The sequence below is a fragment of the Protobothrops mucrosquamatus genome, unplaced genomic scaffold, assembly GCF_001527695.2.
Source record: "Protobothrops mucrosquamatus isolate PMUCROS unplaced genomic scaffold, P.Mucros_1.0 scaffold140, whole genome shotgun sequence".
NCBI lineage: Eukaryota > Metazoa > Chordata > Lepidosauria > Squamata > Viperidae > Protobothrops > Protobothrops mucrosquamatus.
Window position 1 is genome coordinate 292,952 of NW_015386506.1, and position 18,263 is coordinate 311,214.

The 18,263-nt window shown below is 37.8% G+C and overlaps 1 protein-coding gene across 1 annotated transcript in view; it reads right to left on the bottom strand.

The window, feature by feature from the left end:
- Positions 1–1,644: 1,644 nt before the first annotated feature.
- Positions 1,645–18,263, bottom strand: part of LAMC1 (laminin subunit gamma 1) — a 142,559-nt gene continuing 125,940 nt past the window's right edge. The window contains exons 20-28 of the mRNA XM_029283565.1: positions 16,058–16,137; positions 14,607–14,744; positions 10,542–10,686; positions 9,047–9,196; positions 8,078–8,192; positions 5,938–6,137; positions 5,023–5,191; positions 4,518–4,607; positions 1,645–2,511 (exon numbers count right to left, since the gene is read on the bottom strand). Coding sequence (XP_029139398.1) covers positions 2,255–2,511; positions 4,518–4,607; positions 5,023–5,191; positions 5,938–6,137; positions 8,078–8,192; positions 9,047–9,196; positions 10,542–10,686; positions 14,607–14,744; positions 16,058–16,137 — 1,344 coding nt within the window. The 3' untranslated portion in view covers positions 1,645–2,254. The remainder of the gene's footprint in view (positions 2,512–4,517; positions 4,608–5,022; positions 5,192–5,937; positions 6,138–8,077; positions 8,193–9,046; positions 9,197–10,541; positions 10,687–14,606; positions 14,745–16,057; positions 16,138–18,263) is intronic.

The window sequence follows — 18,263 nt, forward strand, 5'->3', positions numbered from 1 at the left end:
TAACAGTTTGAGAGATACACAAAGAGCTCATGTGCTTATAACCATTCTTGATTTCCTTCTGTGTAAAAATATGGTGTGCCTGGGAGGAAGGGATCTAGTTCAACCTGTTCCCTGAAATGATTGTCTTCTTTGGGGGAGATTTATCTGTGAAAATAAGAGCAATATTATACTTTCTACAGAAGCCTAGCAAGAAGCTCATAGCCATAACATCAGAATCAATTCAAATTGTTAATGGAAACCAACAAGGCAATCCAGATAAGCTTTGGAATTCAAGTGATATTTTGCTCCCGCTATAAAAATGGAGACAAATCCAGATCTGCTTCCTATTTTGCACCATGCAGAATCTCAGCAGACAAAGTATCACTAAAAGGGCCCAAAATATGTTAGCACTTCATGAGTGATAGGGCCCCAAATCCTTTGGGCATCAGTGCTGGTTTCAGAAGAGATAGGCAAGAAGTTGGCCCTCCAGGGAATATACAGGGCAAAAACATCTGAAGTTGGTGTCACGGAACATATTAAAGACTAGTATGGGAATGCAATGGGGCAGGTCTGGACAGAGGAAATACTTGATCATCACCACCACCACCCCCTGCAAGGCACATCAAGAGAAAGGAGGAAAGGGCCTAAGTAGGGTGTTAATTGTGAAGAAGTGAAGGGGAACTGTGCCTCTTCAGAAACAAGACCAATTATATTTACACAGGGGAAGTGGAGAGAGAAACAGATGTCCTCACACAATAGCCATGATTTGAAACAAAGACACAAAACCCCCACATTCACACAAAAATATAACTTTGAAATAATTAATAGCACCAGTGTGTGTCAGATAATAAAAATTCTTCCCCTCTACGCAAACGTACAAAGTTGCATAGTGTTTAAGGGTTGGTACACAGTTCTCAAAAGGCAGGGGGGGAGGGGTGGAAGCATCAGACCACACTAATGAGGAAACAACGGAGGCCGATATGATTTTCTCTAGTTCGCAATGATGTATGAGAGATTATGAAGAAAACAAACCTTCTACCTACAAAGCTTTCCCAAATAGAAAAGGGGCAAAACTTCTGAACAGGACAGATATTCATACTGAGTTGCAAACAACTCAGCTAGTCAATACTGTAATTTCTATATGTTTGTCCCTAGAATTGGGCCTGGCCATTTTTCTTATTTTGCCAGGAAAAAAAAAAGTCTATTGTACTTTATTGGGATCTGGTACTTTCAGGAAAGAGACATACTCTTCATGGCAAAACCACCTCTGACTTGATATAAAGAGAACTGCAAAATCCCCTGGGGTTGTTTTGACCAGATAAGGTTACAACAGCTTCATATTTCAGAGGGAAACCTAGCAAGTAAAGTTCTTTCTGAATAAATTGCTTTTCCCCCCCCCCCAGCCCTAAACGCGAGGAGAAATGTTAAAATCTCTTTTTCATTTTTAAGAGACAAAAAAATCTGTCCATCTTAACCCAGTGACAGGAACAATTCTGGCCACAAGCAGGTTTTTCCAATTAAAACTGAAGCACCTGACTTTATCCTTACAGGCCCAAATGCATGCCTGCTTTACAGGCCGAGCTTTAGCACCATGGAAAACTAATATACCACTCCTTCCTCATGACTCCTCAAAAGCATTTCTGAGAACAGTCTCAGAAACAAGATACACATATACATATTGCACACTAGAAAGGTTCTTAATAGCTGGCAGCTGGCTACCAAAGCATTGAGTGGCTACTAGTTTAAGAATAGGCTCAACCTTTTCTCCTTGTTTGGGGAGAATGCTGATTCTGAAACCCACATGCATTTCTCAGAATGGGTGGTTATCCTGGCCATTGCTATTTAATACTTTGGTAGCCAAACTGTTTCCTTCATCGATTAACAATTTGCAGGAGGGCAGGAGATACAGGAATGGAAAAGGGAATGAAAAAAAGAGCTTGTGTTTGTGCCCTCCCTCACTTCAGTTCTCAGTACAAAGTCCATCATATTGTAAATTACAATTTCTGAGAAAAAGAATGTAGAGTGTTTGAGCAAAGTAGTGTATAGAGTGTATGTCTTGATATCTTTCTGATGCCCCAAGGCTGGTAATTAAGTTGTTTTTAGTTCATATACTTGCATTCCCCCCCAACCCCCAACTAGGAAAGAATGAACGACTGAACTGTGTGGAAGATGAGGTCAAGGTCCTGAAGAACATCATCTAGGAATTAAGGCACTCCACAGCCAAAACTGTTTCACCAGTCACTGAGGGAATGCCCCCCCTGCCCTTGGCACACCCTTAGGGTTTTTCAATGGATGGGGTATTGAAACAGCCACTTGGCAAGGTCTTCTTGATGTCCTCTAGATTGCCAATGTCTTTCAAAATGGTGTTGATGTCCCTGTTATATTCATTGATGGCACTAGCTTGCTTTTCAGCGGCTTTCTCTAGTTCGGATACTTTCCGGTCCAAATCACTATCCTTCATCTGATTTTTTGCAGCATTTAAAGTATCTTCAATCATACTCAGCTGACTCTGGTCCACAGGTTCCACTCGTGCTACAGAGATAGAAAAGTACAAAGTTAGGAAGCCCCCTCAATCTATTACAAAAAGTTATTTCCAATTACCAGATTGGAGAAAAAAACTGAATCTCTATAACATTAAATGGTCTTTTGCTAAGCAAATTGGTTGTTGTTTTTTTTCAAGAAACAATAGATCACCCTAGCCAAACTACACTAGAAGGGAACATTTACTTTAACATTCCAATTGTGAAATTTCAAGCTGTGGAAAAAAAATCTGTGAAACAAAATATAACTCACTCAATTCAAAGTTTCTTTTAAATGCCACCTCAGAAATTCAAATTTTGTAGAATTTGTAGATCTTCATAGTGAATATTTATATTACCAACTGATGTTTACTTAATTTGTGCTTTAGCATCTCTTTTTCTACCTACGTGTGTATGTACATTTTTCTTCTTACATGAAACTTATGCAGTTTCTTGTTCACTACCAGCATTTCACCATTAAGGTTTCTCTTTCATTTTTTTTCTTTTAACAATTTTGTAATCCCTTGCACTGGGGTGAAGTCAGATTGACTGAATGGAGCTGAGTGTTTATTGGCTGGATGCCCTTCCTAACGCCTATGTGGAGTTCGCAGCAGATAATAACTCACTGTACCCAGAGAGAGAAATATCTGCCACTACTTAGGATTGAACTCACAGCCTCCTGATTGTGAGGCGACAGTTCCAACTCTAGACCACCGTGCCGTTCCCTAAGGCTTCTCTCTCATAATATGCTTTAATTTTGCAGAGCAGCCATCACTCCAAGCTGAACCATACAAGATCTCAGCCAGTTGTAGGATACTGGAAGCTATGCAGCAAACTAGGCTACTGTATTATCTTCTCTCATTTGTATTGAGACACTTGGGAAGAATTTTTCTACTCAACCTTGCATTTTATTGCTCTGACCTTTTAGATACTATTGGAAGATGTGTAGAATTTTGGAGAAACAGACAGGTTCCATTTAGGATTTTAAAAAACACCTTAGAGTTCTAGAAAGAGCTTGTGATACTCAAATAAAACTTATTTTTTCTCTAGAAAAGCAGATTGAGATATATGTTAAATCAAATATATGGTCCTGTGTTTCACAAAACTATTTGCTAGATTGTTGTCTGAAGAGCTGCTGTGTAAACAAAAACAAATGAAAGTTCTCTTTGGCTCACAACATTAGTTTTGTGTTTTCTGGATCCTGGCCAGGGAAATCTCTGCTAAGCAATGGGTTTGGAAGGGGAAAAAAAAGAGGTGTGAGGGATAGACTATTAACATATGAAAAAGAGGACATCCACAGGTAACGGATCTGTGTTCAATATACATACCAATGTAGAAAGACAAAAAATAAGCACAAATGTTTAAAAAGGCCCATTACATGAATGATTCAGCAATGACCACCAAAAGTGTTTCATTTAAGAAATTAATATGCTAGCATCAAGTACAGTGTCAATTTTATGGGGATTACTATAGGTCTGCTACTCACATTATTTTTTTAATTTTTTTCATTAGCCTACATAGCCTCCTTCCCAATATGATAACTGAATATATGAAGGCTGTTACTTCTATTTTAATTAATCAGAAATTTGGATTGCAAATTGCAATACTGTCTACTTGATAGTTCTGGGGTTGCCTGCTAATGTATCTTCATTTAAATCACCATACCCCATTCTAGATCTATATATTTTAATATTTAGAATAAGTCCACAAGTTGTTTAGATCAACTTTCCCAGCTGCTTCCAAGGTTAACATAGCTGTCGATACACATCAATGTTACTACTGAAAGTGCAGAAATAACCAGTCATGCTGAGAAGTACTATCATCCATCTTTCACAAACAATACATACTCCAAATGTTTAGATTATAATTCAAACACTGCTTGCCAAATATCCTTGCTAGGTAAGACTCATTAGTTGAGGATCAAAACACCTTGAAGATATAGCCAAAAGCAATAACCTGACTTGTTTATGGCAGAATTTTCTAGTAAATCATCAGCTGAAAGGAAATACGTATAAATACCTAATTTTTCAAGAAGTTCGTTAATCATATTCAGCAAACTGTTCACGGAGTTCTTTGCCTTCTTTGCATTATCTTCTGCTTCCTGAGCTGCTTGTGTAGCCTGTAACATAAAATGTAAAGTATGCTTCTTATCCAATGACTCATGGGTGAACACAGTTATGTGGAATGATGCCATGTCCTAATACCAAACTTAAAGATTGAATTGAGATGTCCACTTCTACAAATGCCATGTTAAAATAACTGAATAACGATCACACTAATATCCATTTTCTCTCATTGATGCTTGATGTCATGTCATTTCCATAGGATGGCAAATGTCACCAGGAACAAGGTAGTCAAAGGAGGAATATTATGTGATTTCAGTGGTAAGAAGAGTTTTGCAATCTTATGACAAGAACCTATGTACTTTTACCTCGTTAAAAAGATTAAGTATAGCACATTGTGATCTCTATAATGGATGAGAATCTTAAACAACCAAACGGTTTTGGGTTTTTTTAGCAATCACAGTTACTTACCATTCCTGCCATCATCATATCTTGATCAACACTTTGTTGCTTCTTGTTTAATTCTTTCTCTGCTTCTGTCAATTGCTTTAGCATGTCATCAACTTCTTTGTCCAACTCGGTAACAGTCTTAAAGGTGTTGTCTGCAATCTCCTTTGTAGCACTAGCATTCTAGGATTAGCAGAAATCAAATTCTTGAAGATACTGAACATATTCCAAGATTAGAAAATTAGACCAAAAGCCAAGCAACACAGAGGACTGTTTACTTATTTCAACAGAGATCCATGTGCATTTGCTCTTAACAGGTTCCTTAATTTAATAGTCTTATTAATGCCACAAGAACATTTATGAAAGACCTCAAGCTCTTTAGTCCAGGCAATCCAAAATTGTCAATGACTGTGGCATTTGATCACAACAGTCCTCATGTCCCATTTGTGAATTTTGGTAGTCCTTGTCGTAAATTTTCTCTAACTAAAGGGGAAAGCATCAGGTCAGAGCATCTTGCACTAATCTTTGCCTTACACATGGTGTCTTGATCTAGGTCAGGGGTCTTCAAACTTGGCCCTTTTATGACTTGTGGACTTCAACTCCCAGAATTCCTCAGCCAGTCACGCTGGCTGAGGAATTCTGGGAGTTCAAGTCCACAAGTCATAAAAGGGCCAAGTTTGAAGACCCCTGATCTAGGTGCTACTGAAATTCTTTTAATTGCTCATCTGATATGGCTGGGCTACACATGTTCTCTTCCCATCTCCAGAAAGAGCTAGGCAACAGTCTTGCTAATAGGCTTTGCATTCTCCAAGAGAACTATAGAGGCCTGGTTTTATAGACAGTACAATTCTGCCAAGGACTGGGGGAAGACACTGCTTTTTGAATGACTCAGAACTCTGCTACCAATATATATTTTTCCCATGACTTACATTATTTACAGATGTAGCAATTCTCTCAGCATCATCGGCTTTGTTTTTTGCTTCTCTGGCATCAGCAGCCGCATTGCCTAGTGTCAGTTCTGCTTGGCGGGTCTTACTGTTTGCATCCATAATGGTCTGGGTAATGGCAGGAATTTTCCTAAGAGCTTCTTCAGCAGCAGTCTTGTTATCATTCACACGCTTATCAAAGTCTGAAACCAAGGGAAAAACAAAGTGCAGCTACAGTAGATCATACAAAATCTGTTCAGTCCAACTTTTTAGTCCAATGGCAGTCAAATTAATCCCATTGACAGTTTGCAAAAGCAAAGATGAAAATCATAGTATTAGTCCCAGGATGTCATAATCACCCCTATCTGTTACTATTCAACACTTTATTTCAACACTGAAATAAAAATAAAGGTTTCCCCTTTCCAGTTGTTTTCAACTCAAGGGGGTAGTACTCATCTCTGTTTCTTAACCAAAGGAGCCAACATTGTCCAAAGACATTTCCATGGTCATGTAACCATTATGACTTTACGCTGAGGCACATGGGACCCTGTTACCTTCCCACCGAAGTGGTATCTATTCATTTACTCACATTTGCATGCTTTTGAACTGCTAGGTTGGCAGGACCTGGGGCACGTAATGGGAACTCACCCCATCATGTTGGTGCTTGGGTTTAAACCTGGGCCATCAGCTTTCCAGCTGACAGCTCAGCGCCTTGAAATATTATTTAGCTATCATTGGCTGACATATTCTCCCTACAGTATAATCTATAGGACATTCCCCCTCCCAATGTGAAGTAAACATAGTATTTAAGTTTTACCAACTCCTTTGTTTTATACTTGTTCCTAAAATCTTAATTTATATATAGTTATAATTCTGAAGGAATTATGGCTTGTGTCTGAAATGCATGATGGAAACTTGCATCAGATGACTGTAATATCCAACTTCATATTGTCTGTACCTGCCTTGCACATACTTATGCCCTAAAATGATTTAAAACACAATTCCCATTGGCCCAATCAATGATCAGAGATGATGAGAAATGTGAACCAAAATTTTGGAAGAATTAAGACATGGAAGGCTGCCTTATTTTTAGTGACAGTGACTATTCACAGTTTCAAATAGAACATGTCTTTCTTATTACTATTTGGAGATACAGGGAGTTGAGCCTGGGAACATCTCCATGCAAAACACATGTTCCACCACTGAGATGCAATTTCTGGAAAACAACAAGGGTCCACATGATTGCTTATCCTTCCTTTAAAAAAAATCTGGGAACACAGCGTGAAGCAAGGAAATGAATTTTTCAGTGTTGCAGCCATTGCCCTTATTTCCAAGAATAAGAACAACAGGCATTTTTAGAAAAAAAAAATAGTGGTTAGTTTGAAGCATTCTAAGGTACTTTTGTGTCTTGCCTAATTTTTCCTTGCTTGCTATTGTGCATTTTGCTATTTTGTGTGTGCAGAGATATTTTATCTATTATAGATATTTGTGTCTGGTATGTACATCTTAAAGAATTATATATATATTTTTTTTGTGGAGGTAAATATGGTTTTGCATTGGGACTCAGATCCCACTTCTGCCTTGTGTTCACGTCCTTGGTCAAAAATTTGCTTCTGCCCCTCGCTTTTCCTTTTATAAAATAGGTTTTATAGCAAAGAAATAATGATTTTTTAAAAATGAAAAAGTGGTCTTAGGATCTGGAGATTAGGTCCTACATCTCCCTGACATTTGGCTTAGATAGAAATTATTTTCCTTTTAGCCTATTGGTTTGTTTTTCTGGAAAGTCCATGTTTTATAATTGGCTGCAAAAATATTACAAAGCTAGCAATATCCTTCAAGTAAAAAGTCTTAAAGGGTTTAGGAACCTCCACCCTTTTCTTTTTGCTGATTTCAATTACTAGTTCTTAGCCTTACTTCCCAAGATTCCTGTCCATTCCCAGGAAATTGAATTCTGCCTTTCCCACAAAGTGAAACAGAACTGTCCTTTCAACAGAATACATTCTACAGTAGAGGTAGAGATGGTAAGAACCAGAATAATAGACTTAGCAAGACAACAGCTTGATTCCTGCTCAAAGAGAAGTCTATTCTGGCAGGACATCCTGCCATTCTGTCACATGGCTTCTCAGGAAGTTAGGCTGCCTACCTTTCAAATTGTTGAGGATCTCATTGGCTTCCCGGAGTGTGTTGCTTCCCTTCTTGGCAGCTTCTTCGGCCAAAGCTTTGGCAGCATCTGCTCGAGCCAAAAGCTGATCAGCAGTCTAAGCAAATACACAGCAAGTTATCATATGTGCTCTTCTGACACACCTGGTCAAATTCTAATGTTCAAACAGCTTCAAAGAGAAAAGCAGTTTGCTCAAAAGTGCAAAGTCATTTCTATATTTATTTTTATTCTATATATGTATCTATACTAACAAAAAGGCATGAGGCAGGGATAAAAACGTGCAAATCTAATTTACTGAGATCCCACTTTCTTCCTCATCTTAATTTTACCTGCAAAGGTAAGTCTAAAAAACAAAGTTTTATTATCCTTTATAAATAAACTTCACCTTTGACTTGGATAAAAAGGTGTTTTTTTTTGTCACTATCAAGAAAGTAATACTAGATGCAAGAAAGGATAAGGTCTCTAAACTACACAGAGTCCCCCAACCCCCAGTCCATGGAGCGGCACCGGTCCGCAGCATGTCAGCAAGCGGGCTGCACAAACAAGCAAAGCGCCATCCTCAGGATGCAAGCAGTATTGAAAACCACACCCCCTCTGGTCCGCGGAAAAACCTTTCTCTGTGGTACCTGCCCCTGCTGCCCAAAAAATTGGGGACCTCTGTTCTAGCCAATTGTTATCACATGAAAAAAATGTGGAATCACATGGTAGATTGGTATCATTCCAGCAGTTATCAAACGTAAATAAAACAAAAATAAAAACAAGTGATGTGTACCACACAATGTAGTCTTTATGCTGATAGACTCCACATCTTCAAGAAAATTATCAAAGAGCATAATGAATGACCATTACAGTTCTGCAATATGTGGTAAATTATGAGTGGGTATGTACAAAACACAGCGTATGTTCTTGACATATCAGGGACAAGAATTTATGCTAGTTAATATAACTGACCTGCTGCTCTGTCTTGCCTTTCTCCAAAAGATTCTGAACTTCCAATTCTTTCTGTCTCATGTCTTCTCTCAGATCTTCATAATTCTTTAGTTTGTCTTTAATGAGTAGTTCTAACTCCTGGGCTTCCTCTTTGATGTTCTTTGCCTCATTCTGAAATATGGAGAAAAGGTAGGAAGAAAAACAGTTTCAGCGAATTTAAGAAACCTAAACTGATATTTCATCCTACACATTCAAGAGACTGTTCTTATAAGACCATCAGCTGATGGACTGGATCAAACACGCCCCTTAAGGAGATTCCAGACCTGATGCAGATCTCATTGTGCTCTCTGTAGCACCTCTTTGATTAATGGAATGCTGAAGATGTTGTCTTCAGGAATACTCAAGAATCATAACCTTTTTCCACCATTTTTTTTTGAAACATTGCACAATTTAAATGGACTGGGCACTTGCCATTATGCCCAGTGCAAGCCTTCTCCTTCAAATCCTTTTTTTTCTAATATAGTAAGATGAAAGGGAAGGTTTTAAAATGTTTTAATAAGGCCTCAAGGTATGCCTTGGATGCTGGTGTAAGCATGAGTAATCAAAATATAGCAGATTTGACTTCTTATGGTTTTCACTATTTCTGTACAACCGAAAAAAGGAAAACTGAACTACGGAGGCCACTATCTCTGCAAGGAAAAATCAGGGTTCCAAGTTATTTCATAAGTGTCTTTCCAATCTATGTATTTGTTTGTTGGTCCTAGGAGGTCCTAGGAGTAGAGACCTCAAAAAAAGCTAAATCATGGTGGAACCTGATTAGTAATTGGAAGGAAGATCTTTAGGAAATCCTGGGTGGTAAACTAGACTGGGAAGTAAAAAAAAATATTCTAGTATCAAGCCCTTATCACCAAGGAAGCTAGATTCATATAGTGAATTTTGAGTCAGATTTAATGCCAAGAAAAAAGGGTTGGCTTATACTGTCCTGGAAACTAGGTATGTATACCACAGCCCTCTCTTTTTCTGGTTAGTACATTAAGACAGAGTAACTCTGAGCCACCTAAGCCTTCTTTTCACAGACTCCTAATAGATGCCTTGTTTAAGAGTTAAATCTAAGAAAAAGTCCTTCTGGTCCTCATCTATCCTGTTTTTAAAACCTTTCCCTTTTCCAGACCCAAGAATGCTGATACACTCAGAAGAAAATGAAAAGATCTGCATTTTCAAAAAAAGGACATGGATGCGTCTGCACAAGCATCACAAGACTGGATGCATTTGAGAACAACTTTAGCTACTTTTCAAACTGCATCCATGTTAGATAGCTTTAAAACATTCTACATACTTTGATTTAAATTTGGGGGTTATCCAGTCTTTCACATGATTTGTTTTGAAAAGCATTTCATAAATAATTCCTCAGCCAAAGTTAAACTTCAAGTATTGTCACCTAAGATATGCCAGTACAATTTTCAAGATGTGCTAACCATATCTAAATGCCTTCAGCAAGGAGCCCATCTCAAAATACCTCTAGCCCTGCAGTGTCTATGGATGGCAGAGTGGTCAGGTTTGCGTAGATTTGTAGAGCTTTTTCTCCAGCTTCTTTTGCTTCTGCAGAGACCTTATTTGCCTGCTTTTCTAGGTCTCGTGCAATATTCTTTGCTTGGTTATACCTGAGAAACAAAAACATTCCATTAGTGTTCTGTGTGGTTTGCTCACCTAAGGCTGGAGTGAGAAATGTCTTTGTAGCCAATGATAATTTTTTTTGGGGGGGGGGGACGTTGAGATCTGCAATATGGGTAGGACCGTATGTCACATGAAAGCAGGAGCTAAAGACTCCTCACCTTTGATTTAAGAATATTGTTTTTTTCTTTGAGCTTGGTGTTCAATTTTTGCCAAGAGAAAATAAAACTCAAATGGAAAGAGGCATTCAATGGCAGGGCACAAATTTGCCACAAGAAGCCCTTCTTCTTTATTTAAGCCCTTCTATTATCTGTTAGAAGGCAGAAAGCAAAACTTCCCCTCATTCCAATTTGACCTCTGGAGGCTATGTGAGTCCAAACTGAACCGTGAGAACAAAAACATGACATATTCTGTGATATCTTTACAGGTAATCCTTGACTTACCACCATTAGTTTAGGGACAGTTACAAAGGTACTGAAAAAAGTGACTTTATGATCATTTTTTACACTTACGACCATTACAGCATCCCCATGGTCACGTGATCAAAATTTGGGTGCATGGCAATTGGCATGCATTTATGGCAATTGCGCTGCCCCAGGGTCATGTAATCACCATTTGTGACCTTCGCAACCAGCTTCTGACAAACAAACTTAATGGGGGAAGCCAGATTCGCTTAATGACCGCATGATTCACTTAACATCTTCAGCGATTCACTTAACAATTCTGGCAAAAAAGATTGTAAAATGGAACACAAATCACTTAACAACTGTCTTGCTTAACAATGGAGATTTTGGGTTCAATTGTGGTCATACGTTGAGGACTACCCGTACTATAAAAAACCAAGGCAATACAACTTTAATGTGCTCGATTTAAATCAAGATAGCAACAAACTCAAATCTGCCTTCTGCTTTGGAAGTTTATTGGCTGACATCAAGCCAATCCTTCTCAGCCTAATCCACCTCAGAGAGCTGTTGCTATAAGAATGAACTAGGAGGAAAGAGTATTATGTATGTTGGTTTGAGTTCTTAGAAGAAAGGTGAGGCTCAAACATAACAACTAAGTAATTAAGTACATGTAGGACAACTTCCCAACATTTAAACAAGCCAAATTTCACTTTGTAGCTTTCTGTATTGTTAAAACTAGAAGTTAGTATTAATTTGCTTGAATCCATCTAGTCCCTAATCCTCTAGCTTCCACGTTTAATAGCAGTTCCAAGCTTTTCTGCAGAAACTATAGCAAACTATTTGCCTTCAAGTTTATGCTTTAAGACCTACATCTCTGGGGAATACATCTAAGCCAGGATTTCTCAACCTTAGCAGCTCTCAGGTATGTGGACTTCAACTCTAAATCTTAAGAATTAGTATGAGAGCAATGTAATTCCTAGAAACGTTCTATTCCTATTCTTATCCTTAAGACCCCCAAAGCAAGTCAAAACAGGCAAAAAAAAAAAAAAAGACGGGGGAGGGGGATTTGGAGATATTGAAATGTGGCCATTTTAATCCCTTAATTTAATTTCAGCAGCCTGATCTTATGTTACTGGGACTAAACACAGCCTTTAGCTACTCAATAACCATGAAAAATGCTTTGAATTGGTCCTGGATCTTATTTGGTTCAATAAATCTTTATTTTAAAAAATCGCTCATTTCCCCCTTGCAGCTTGCAAGGAGATCCTGCCAGATCCTGTGCTCTCTTGAAATGAGTTTCATAAACAGCGCGTAGCACTACTATTACAAGGTGTTTACCAAGAGGCTGTTAGGGCTGGGCAAAACATCTTTTGATGAAGTCATTGCTGGGGTTCTAAAGCCCAAAGCTAAACACTTGCATTCAAAATCTTGGCTTTAATCTCAGATATACACCCAGATTGAGCAGCATCATTTCAACTGGATTGATTTTTCTGAGGCGATTCCCCCCCCCCCCCCCCGCCCCATTCTTTTTTCCCCTGGACTAGTATATAGTATAGCAGTATAGCAGCAAGGCCAATAATACCCCTGCTGTTATTTGTTTTCACTGAAATGAATAATATGGGGCAGGTAAGTTGAGAGAAAAACAGCAGTTAAGTCCAGACAGAAGAAAAGTGCTCACAGCCATAGTTTGTCAGCTTGCCTGGTAAATTACTGCTTTTTTTTAAAAAAAGGTATTTACTACAGGGAAGCTAGAATTCATGTGGGTTCCTCGCATAAGAGGATGGTATGCTTTTTATTTATTTACTGGCAGGCAGGCAGCCTTGCCTGAAAAAAAAAAGCAGATAAAAGATGATGGGGTTTTACTAGATTATTAAAAATAGAAGGTTCAGGTTGATTTGTTGAGCTTTGGGAACATATAGGCCAGTGATGGCGAACCTTTTAGAGACTGAGTGCCCAAACTGCAACCCAAAACCCATTTATGTATTGTCGAGTGCTGGGTGGGTGTGGCCCATTGGGTGGGCGTGGCTGTGGTAACGGCAAACTGGGTGGGACTAAAAAGTTCAATCAATTCCAACTTTGCAAGATCTTTTTTTCCCCGCGAGAAGTTGAAATTGACTGACTGAATTTTTATTTTTTTTTTGCACATGGCGGAGGCCTAAAGCGAAAAGGTTTTATAAAACCCAGTTGAAAGCCTAGCACTGGGGCGACGGCGTGCATGCCCACAGAGAGGGCTCTGAGTGCTGCCTCTGGCACCCGTGCCATAGGTTCGCCACCACTGATATAGGCTCTTGAGCCTGCTGATGTTAAGCTTTCAGGGATAAGACTTTTGTATAGTTTCAGATACGGATTTCTACGAATATTGGTTTCAGAGCAAGGAGTCTGATTGTTTCATATAACTGGATCCCTGGAAATTCTTCAAAGAAGACAGCCAATTCTGAACAATGCAATGGAATGTCTCCAGTGCAGCTGTTTTATAGCAAGCTCAAACATATGTTTTGTTTCATATACATGGCTAGTGGTCATCCTTCTGCAGGTAGAAAGCTGCCTAAGAAGGAAATCATGGGTTATGAGTAATACTGATTGGTCACAATTTGTGGGGTATCCGAATTATTTATTCCACAAACATTCACCTGCTTACCACTTATCCTGGCCACTCTTGACGATGATTGCAACACTGTACTCATAAGACAATGAAAACCACGCTAAGAGTCACAAGACGGCTGTCATGTACAACAGTGTTTGTGATCAGGGGGTCCCAGTGGGGATTGAAGGATTGTTGCTATTGTTATTGCAGTTGTTATTATCTTCTGTTTTGCTACTAGTATAAGCAGAAAGTAGTTGGGATATGGGATCTGTGATTGCCTGCAGCAGCTGACAAAGGATCTCAGAAATCTCTTCTCCAACCCCTCCCAAGTCTATTGTTTTTCTTACTGCATTTCCTGTCCTCCAATGATCCACCTCTTTTCCTCTATTCTTTATTCTTCCTCTCCACCTTATGTGTATTTGATAATTTTATTAATTGATTGGGTGTCATTGAAATGGGACCCTGAAAAAGATATTTCTGTTCTTTAAGCACTAGCTAGAACACATCAAATGCTCTGTCTACAAATACTTTTTACTGTATCATTACAACCTAAAAATAAATGATGAATAACAAATATGTGCTTATTTCTATTTAATATATTTGCTCTTGAGAAATAGTTGTTTTGCTATAATGGTTCACTTCAGTAAGAAGAAACCTTAGCTAGCAAATGAGATGAGGAAGTTCTTGTTCTGTAAAATACAATTTAAAACGGCAAGTTTAAGTGCATTTGAATACCCGTATAGTTCATAGATATCCCTCTTTGAATTCTTCAGACTGAGACAGGAATTAAGAAATAAAAAGAGAAACAGCTCCTCTTCACAATTCTTTAAACCACCAGGGGTATCCTGACTCTGAAAGGCAATTCACACATTTTAAAACAAAACAACTATATGCATCAGAAGCTTCCATGTTTTAGACTTACTTTCTATTTAGGTCACCAATGTCATTCATTGTTTCATTCTCTCCTGCTAGTGTGTCCAAGAGTAGCTTATATGCTTGTGATGATGTATCGTTTGCTTCTTTAGCTATTTTCTCAATATTATCTGCTTCCGCTTTATGCCTGGGACATAAAAGGGAAGGAAAACAAATGATTTGAAGTATGCTACTATATGTATTTTCCTTTCCAAGCATCATTATCATCATCATCATGCATGCATGGTTTCAAAGAGACCAATAATATGTCATCCTGTTTCAGTTTCAACTGCATGGCTTGAATTGTGCTTCTGTTGATAACTAACTCAATCCAAGTTAAACAAGAACCTGCTTCTGTGGCAAATACACCATCATGGAGATTTTGAGAATGGGGCTGATTTCTGGCCTAGCATCATGTTCTGGAGAGCAGGCACTAGTGCAGCCTTCATTCCACGTTATCCCGGTTCCATGCTTCCAATCACCTCTGCTTTCCACCTTTGACCTAACTCTGCAAATGCCTCCATTCCCATCTGTTGGAAAGGATTACCACAAAGATTCTCCTCTAAATCTTGTGGCAGATTACATCATTCCCATTGTTCAACAGTATTGCTCAAATAGGAAATGAGTGACGCATAATGGGGGGGGGGGAGAAGGAGGTGCTTGCCATGACAGTAAATTAAAACTCAGTTTGCTGGAACTTGTCCTCAAACCAGAAGATGGAGACCTGGCTGAGGCTTTAATCAGTTTGAGCAAGTGAGTCGCAGAACGCCATAATCACTGTAGAAACATACTGTAGATTAGAAGTAAGATTTTTCACTCCTTCTGAGTCCCTTCTTACAAAATGTTTTCTATTTAGAATCAGAATCTATTAAGAATTAGAATTATGTGATAAATATAAAATAAAAGTCCGGCCCACATTTTCTATGAATAGGAAAATCATGGGATTCCTTCATTTTCAATAAAAACAGCCCATTCTTTCCAAGCTGAAAACTTTACAACTTTAAAGAGAAAAGCTGCATACAGTAAATGCTCTTTTACAACCTAAGTAATGCAGTATATATGTAACTATATTTTTGCAATTGATAAGATGTAACCTTTAGTACAATTAAATAACCAGAAGCAACACAATTCAAAAAAGAATAACAATGTATAACTGCCCCATTGCGGGTTTCTTTCAATCAGTTCTTTTCAGAGCAGAAAAGAGAAGGGGATTGTTTTTTAAAAGGAGTGAGATTTGGGGACAGCAGAAAGAATATGGAAGAAGAGAACATTCCCTCCACAGAATTGAGGGAGGAGACCTTAGGCTGAAGGAGATGTAGGGAAGTTACCATTTAATGCATGATGGACTTGGCGAAAAGTTTAAATAAAGTAGGGAGATGGTAGTCTACTGGGTTCCTCAACAATCTGTCAAATATAGGCATGGTTAAAATTATCCATGAGAATAAAGGGAGCATCTCTCACCGTGTAGCCAGTTGGCGAGCTTCTTCTGCCAGGACAGTCATGTTGTTGGGGTCACTGGTTGATTCTGGTGGAGTGATAGACTGAAAGAGGAACCATAAAACTTTCAAAAACCATTTCTTGCATTTTACACTACTACAAGCAAATAACAGTTGCTTGTATCAGAGATAAGAAACAGAGAGGTGTTGCTATATCAGGCAATCTAGTGTTGTTCATCTATTTTGTCTGGACCCTGAAGGGCTGAAGTTTGCAGTGCCATCATTTCCTGTGAGTTCCACCACATGTACACATTGACATTAAAAAGCAATAAAGACAGATATTTTATGACGGAAAAAATTATAATATTTGAAAGCTGATGTACAAGTAATTGTTATCCAATTGCTGACAGTTTATTATTTTTTAATACATGATGCAGGACACTAATACTGGTCTAATGATCACAAGGTTGCAATGGAAAAATTAGAAAATTCAACAAAGAAATAAATAACTGTCAAATTAATCAGACTGATGAAAACTGAGTTATATTTTTTCTGCATTTCTCCTTTCTAGGTACCAGTTTGTAAGTCAGAGATAAAATATGGGATTGCATATTAATTGTCTACAAAGCCCAATTCACAAAGCAGCTGTAAAAGAAATTGAATCGGTCACTGGAAATTCATGAAGCTGTTTTCAAATACAAGCAGAAACTGAGAAACGCAAGGAGAATGCAATGTTTTTCTGGCTATTCATTGTATTTGTTAAAAATACAGTAAAACAATTCATGATTGTTCTTAAACACTTTCACATGATGTACTGACAGAAAAAAATGTCCAGGGGAAGAAAAGCACATCAGGAAAATGCAGCCAGAAAACCTCAATTCTTGACCACTATGGAAAATTAGAGACTCGCAGAAAGAACTTATCAAGAAAAAATAAATGCCTTTGAAAAGGAGATGCTGCAACTAATTCAAACAACAATGACTTCAAAACACAAAGAAATCCAAAATAACTTTGAAAACATAAACCAATTCATCTCCAATTTAACTTTACAACAAAAAAAAATCCCAGGAAATAACAATAGAGAAGGAGAAGATAAAACAGATAACTGAACACAAATTCGTGGATAGAGACTCTCTCTTTCTTCTCTTCTCTTCTTTCTTGATATGAGTAATATAAAAGGGTTAGAATGGCTTATATATAAGGACATATTTTAGATATTTAAATGTGATTGATTTTAAGAAAATTACCATGGATTAAAAAAATGTTTTGAATAAGAGTTAAAAGACCAGATGACTAGATTTATTAAATGGAATATTTCTAGATTAAATATATTCTTAATTATGGTAAAAAAGAATGGAAAAACTTTGGAAATAAATATGTATTAGCTTAGGGGAAACATGGACTTTCAGTAGTATACTATCTTTTTATCCCTCTTTACTCTTGTTCTTTTTTTCTCTTTTTTTAGTCTTATTTATTCCTTAAGTAAGGTAAAAGTTATGGGATGGTTTATACATGAGAAAAAATAGCCAGTAAGAATGTCTTGAATATTGGGGGGGGGGGAATGTAAACAAGAACTGTAAACGGGATCTATGATGAGGCAACCAGAATGACTAGATAGAAAAGAAATATTATATTGATGTGATTATTATTTGCGGAAATATTAGAAAAAAAATTATATTCAATTGTTATTTATCAAAACAATAAGAACTGTATTAACTTAAGGTTGGTAAAAGAGAACATTATGGGAAGAAGAGGAAAGCAAATAAAGCTATTATGTGGATTATAGATCATAGAAACCAATTGTTAGCGAATGTTTTTTAAATGTAAACCCAGACAACACACTGTTTACCGAATATTAAGGTGACCATGTTAAAAAATTAATAAAATATATTATATATAAAAAGGAAATGCAGCCATGCTTATCAGTATGACAGTGCAAATGATTTCAATAAGGTTTCCTTACGAATACCAATCTTGGTATCTGATTGCAGAGAGAATGTTTTATATTCAGCCAAAGAGCAATGCAAGAGGGCATTGCTTGATGGAGATGCTTCAATCCCAATCTCTGAAATGGGGCTACAGAAAGAAGAAATGAGCCCACTCAGGGCTTCTGAGATGGTCTCCTTGCATTGTTCAACAGCTTTGGTTTAATCGAAACATTTTTTCACAGAAGACTATTAAAGCCAGTCCAGTAGGTGCTTCCGAATGATGTGGCAGCATCACTCTGGTAC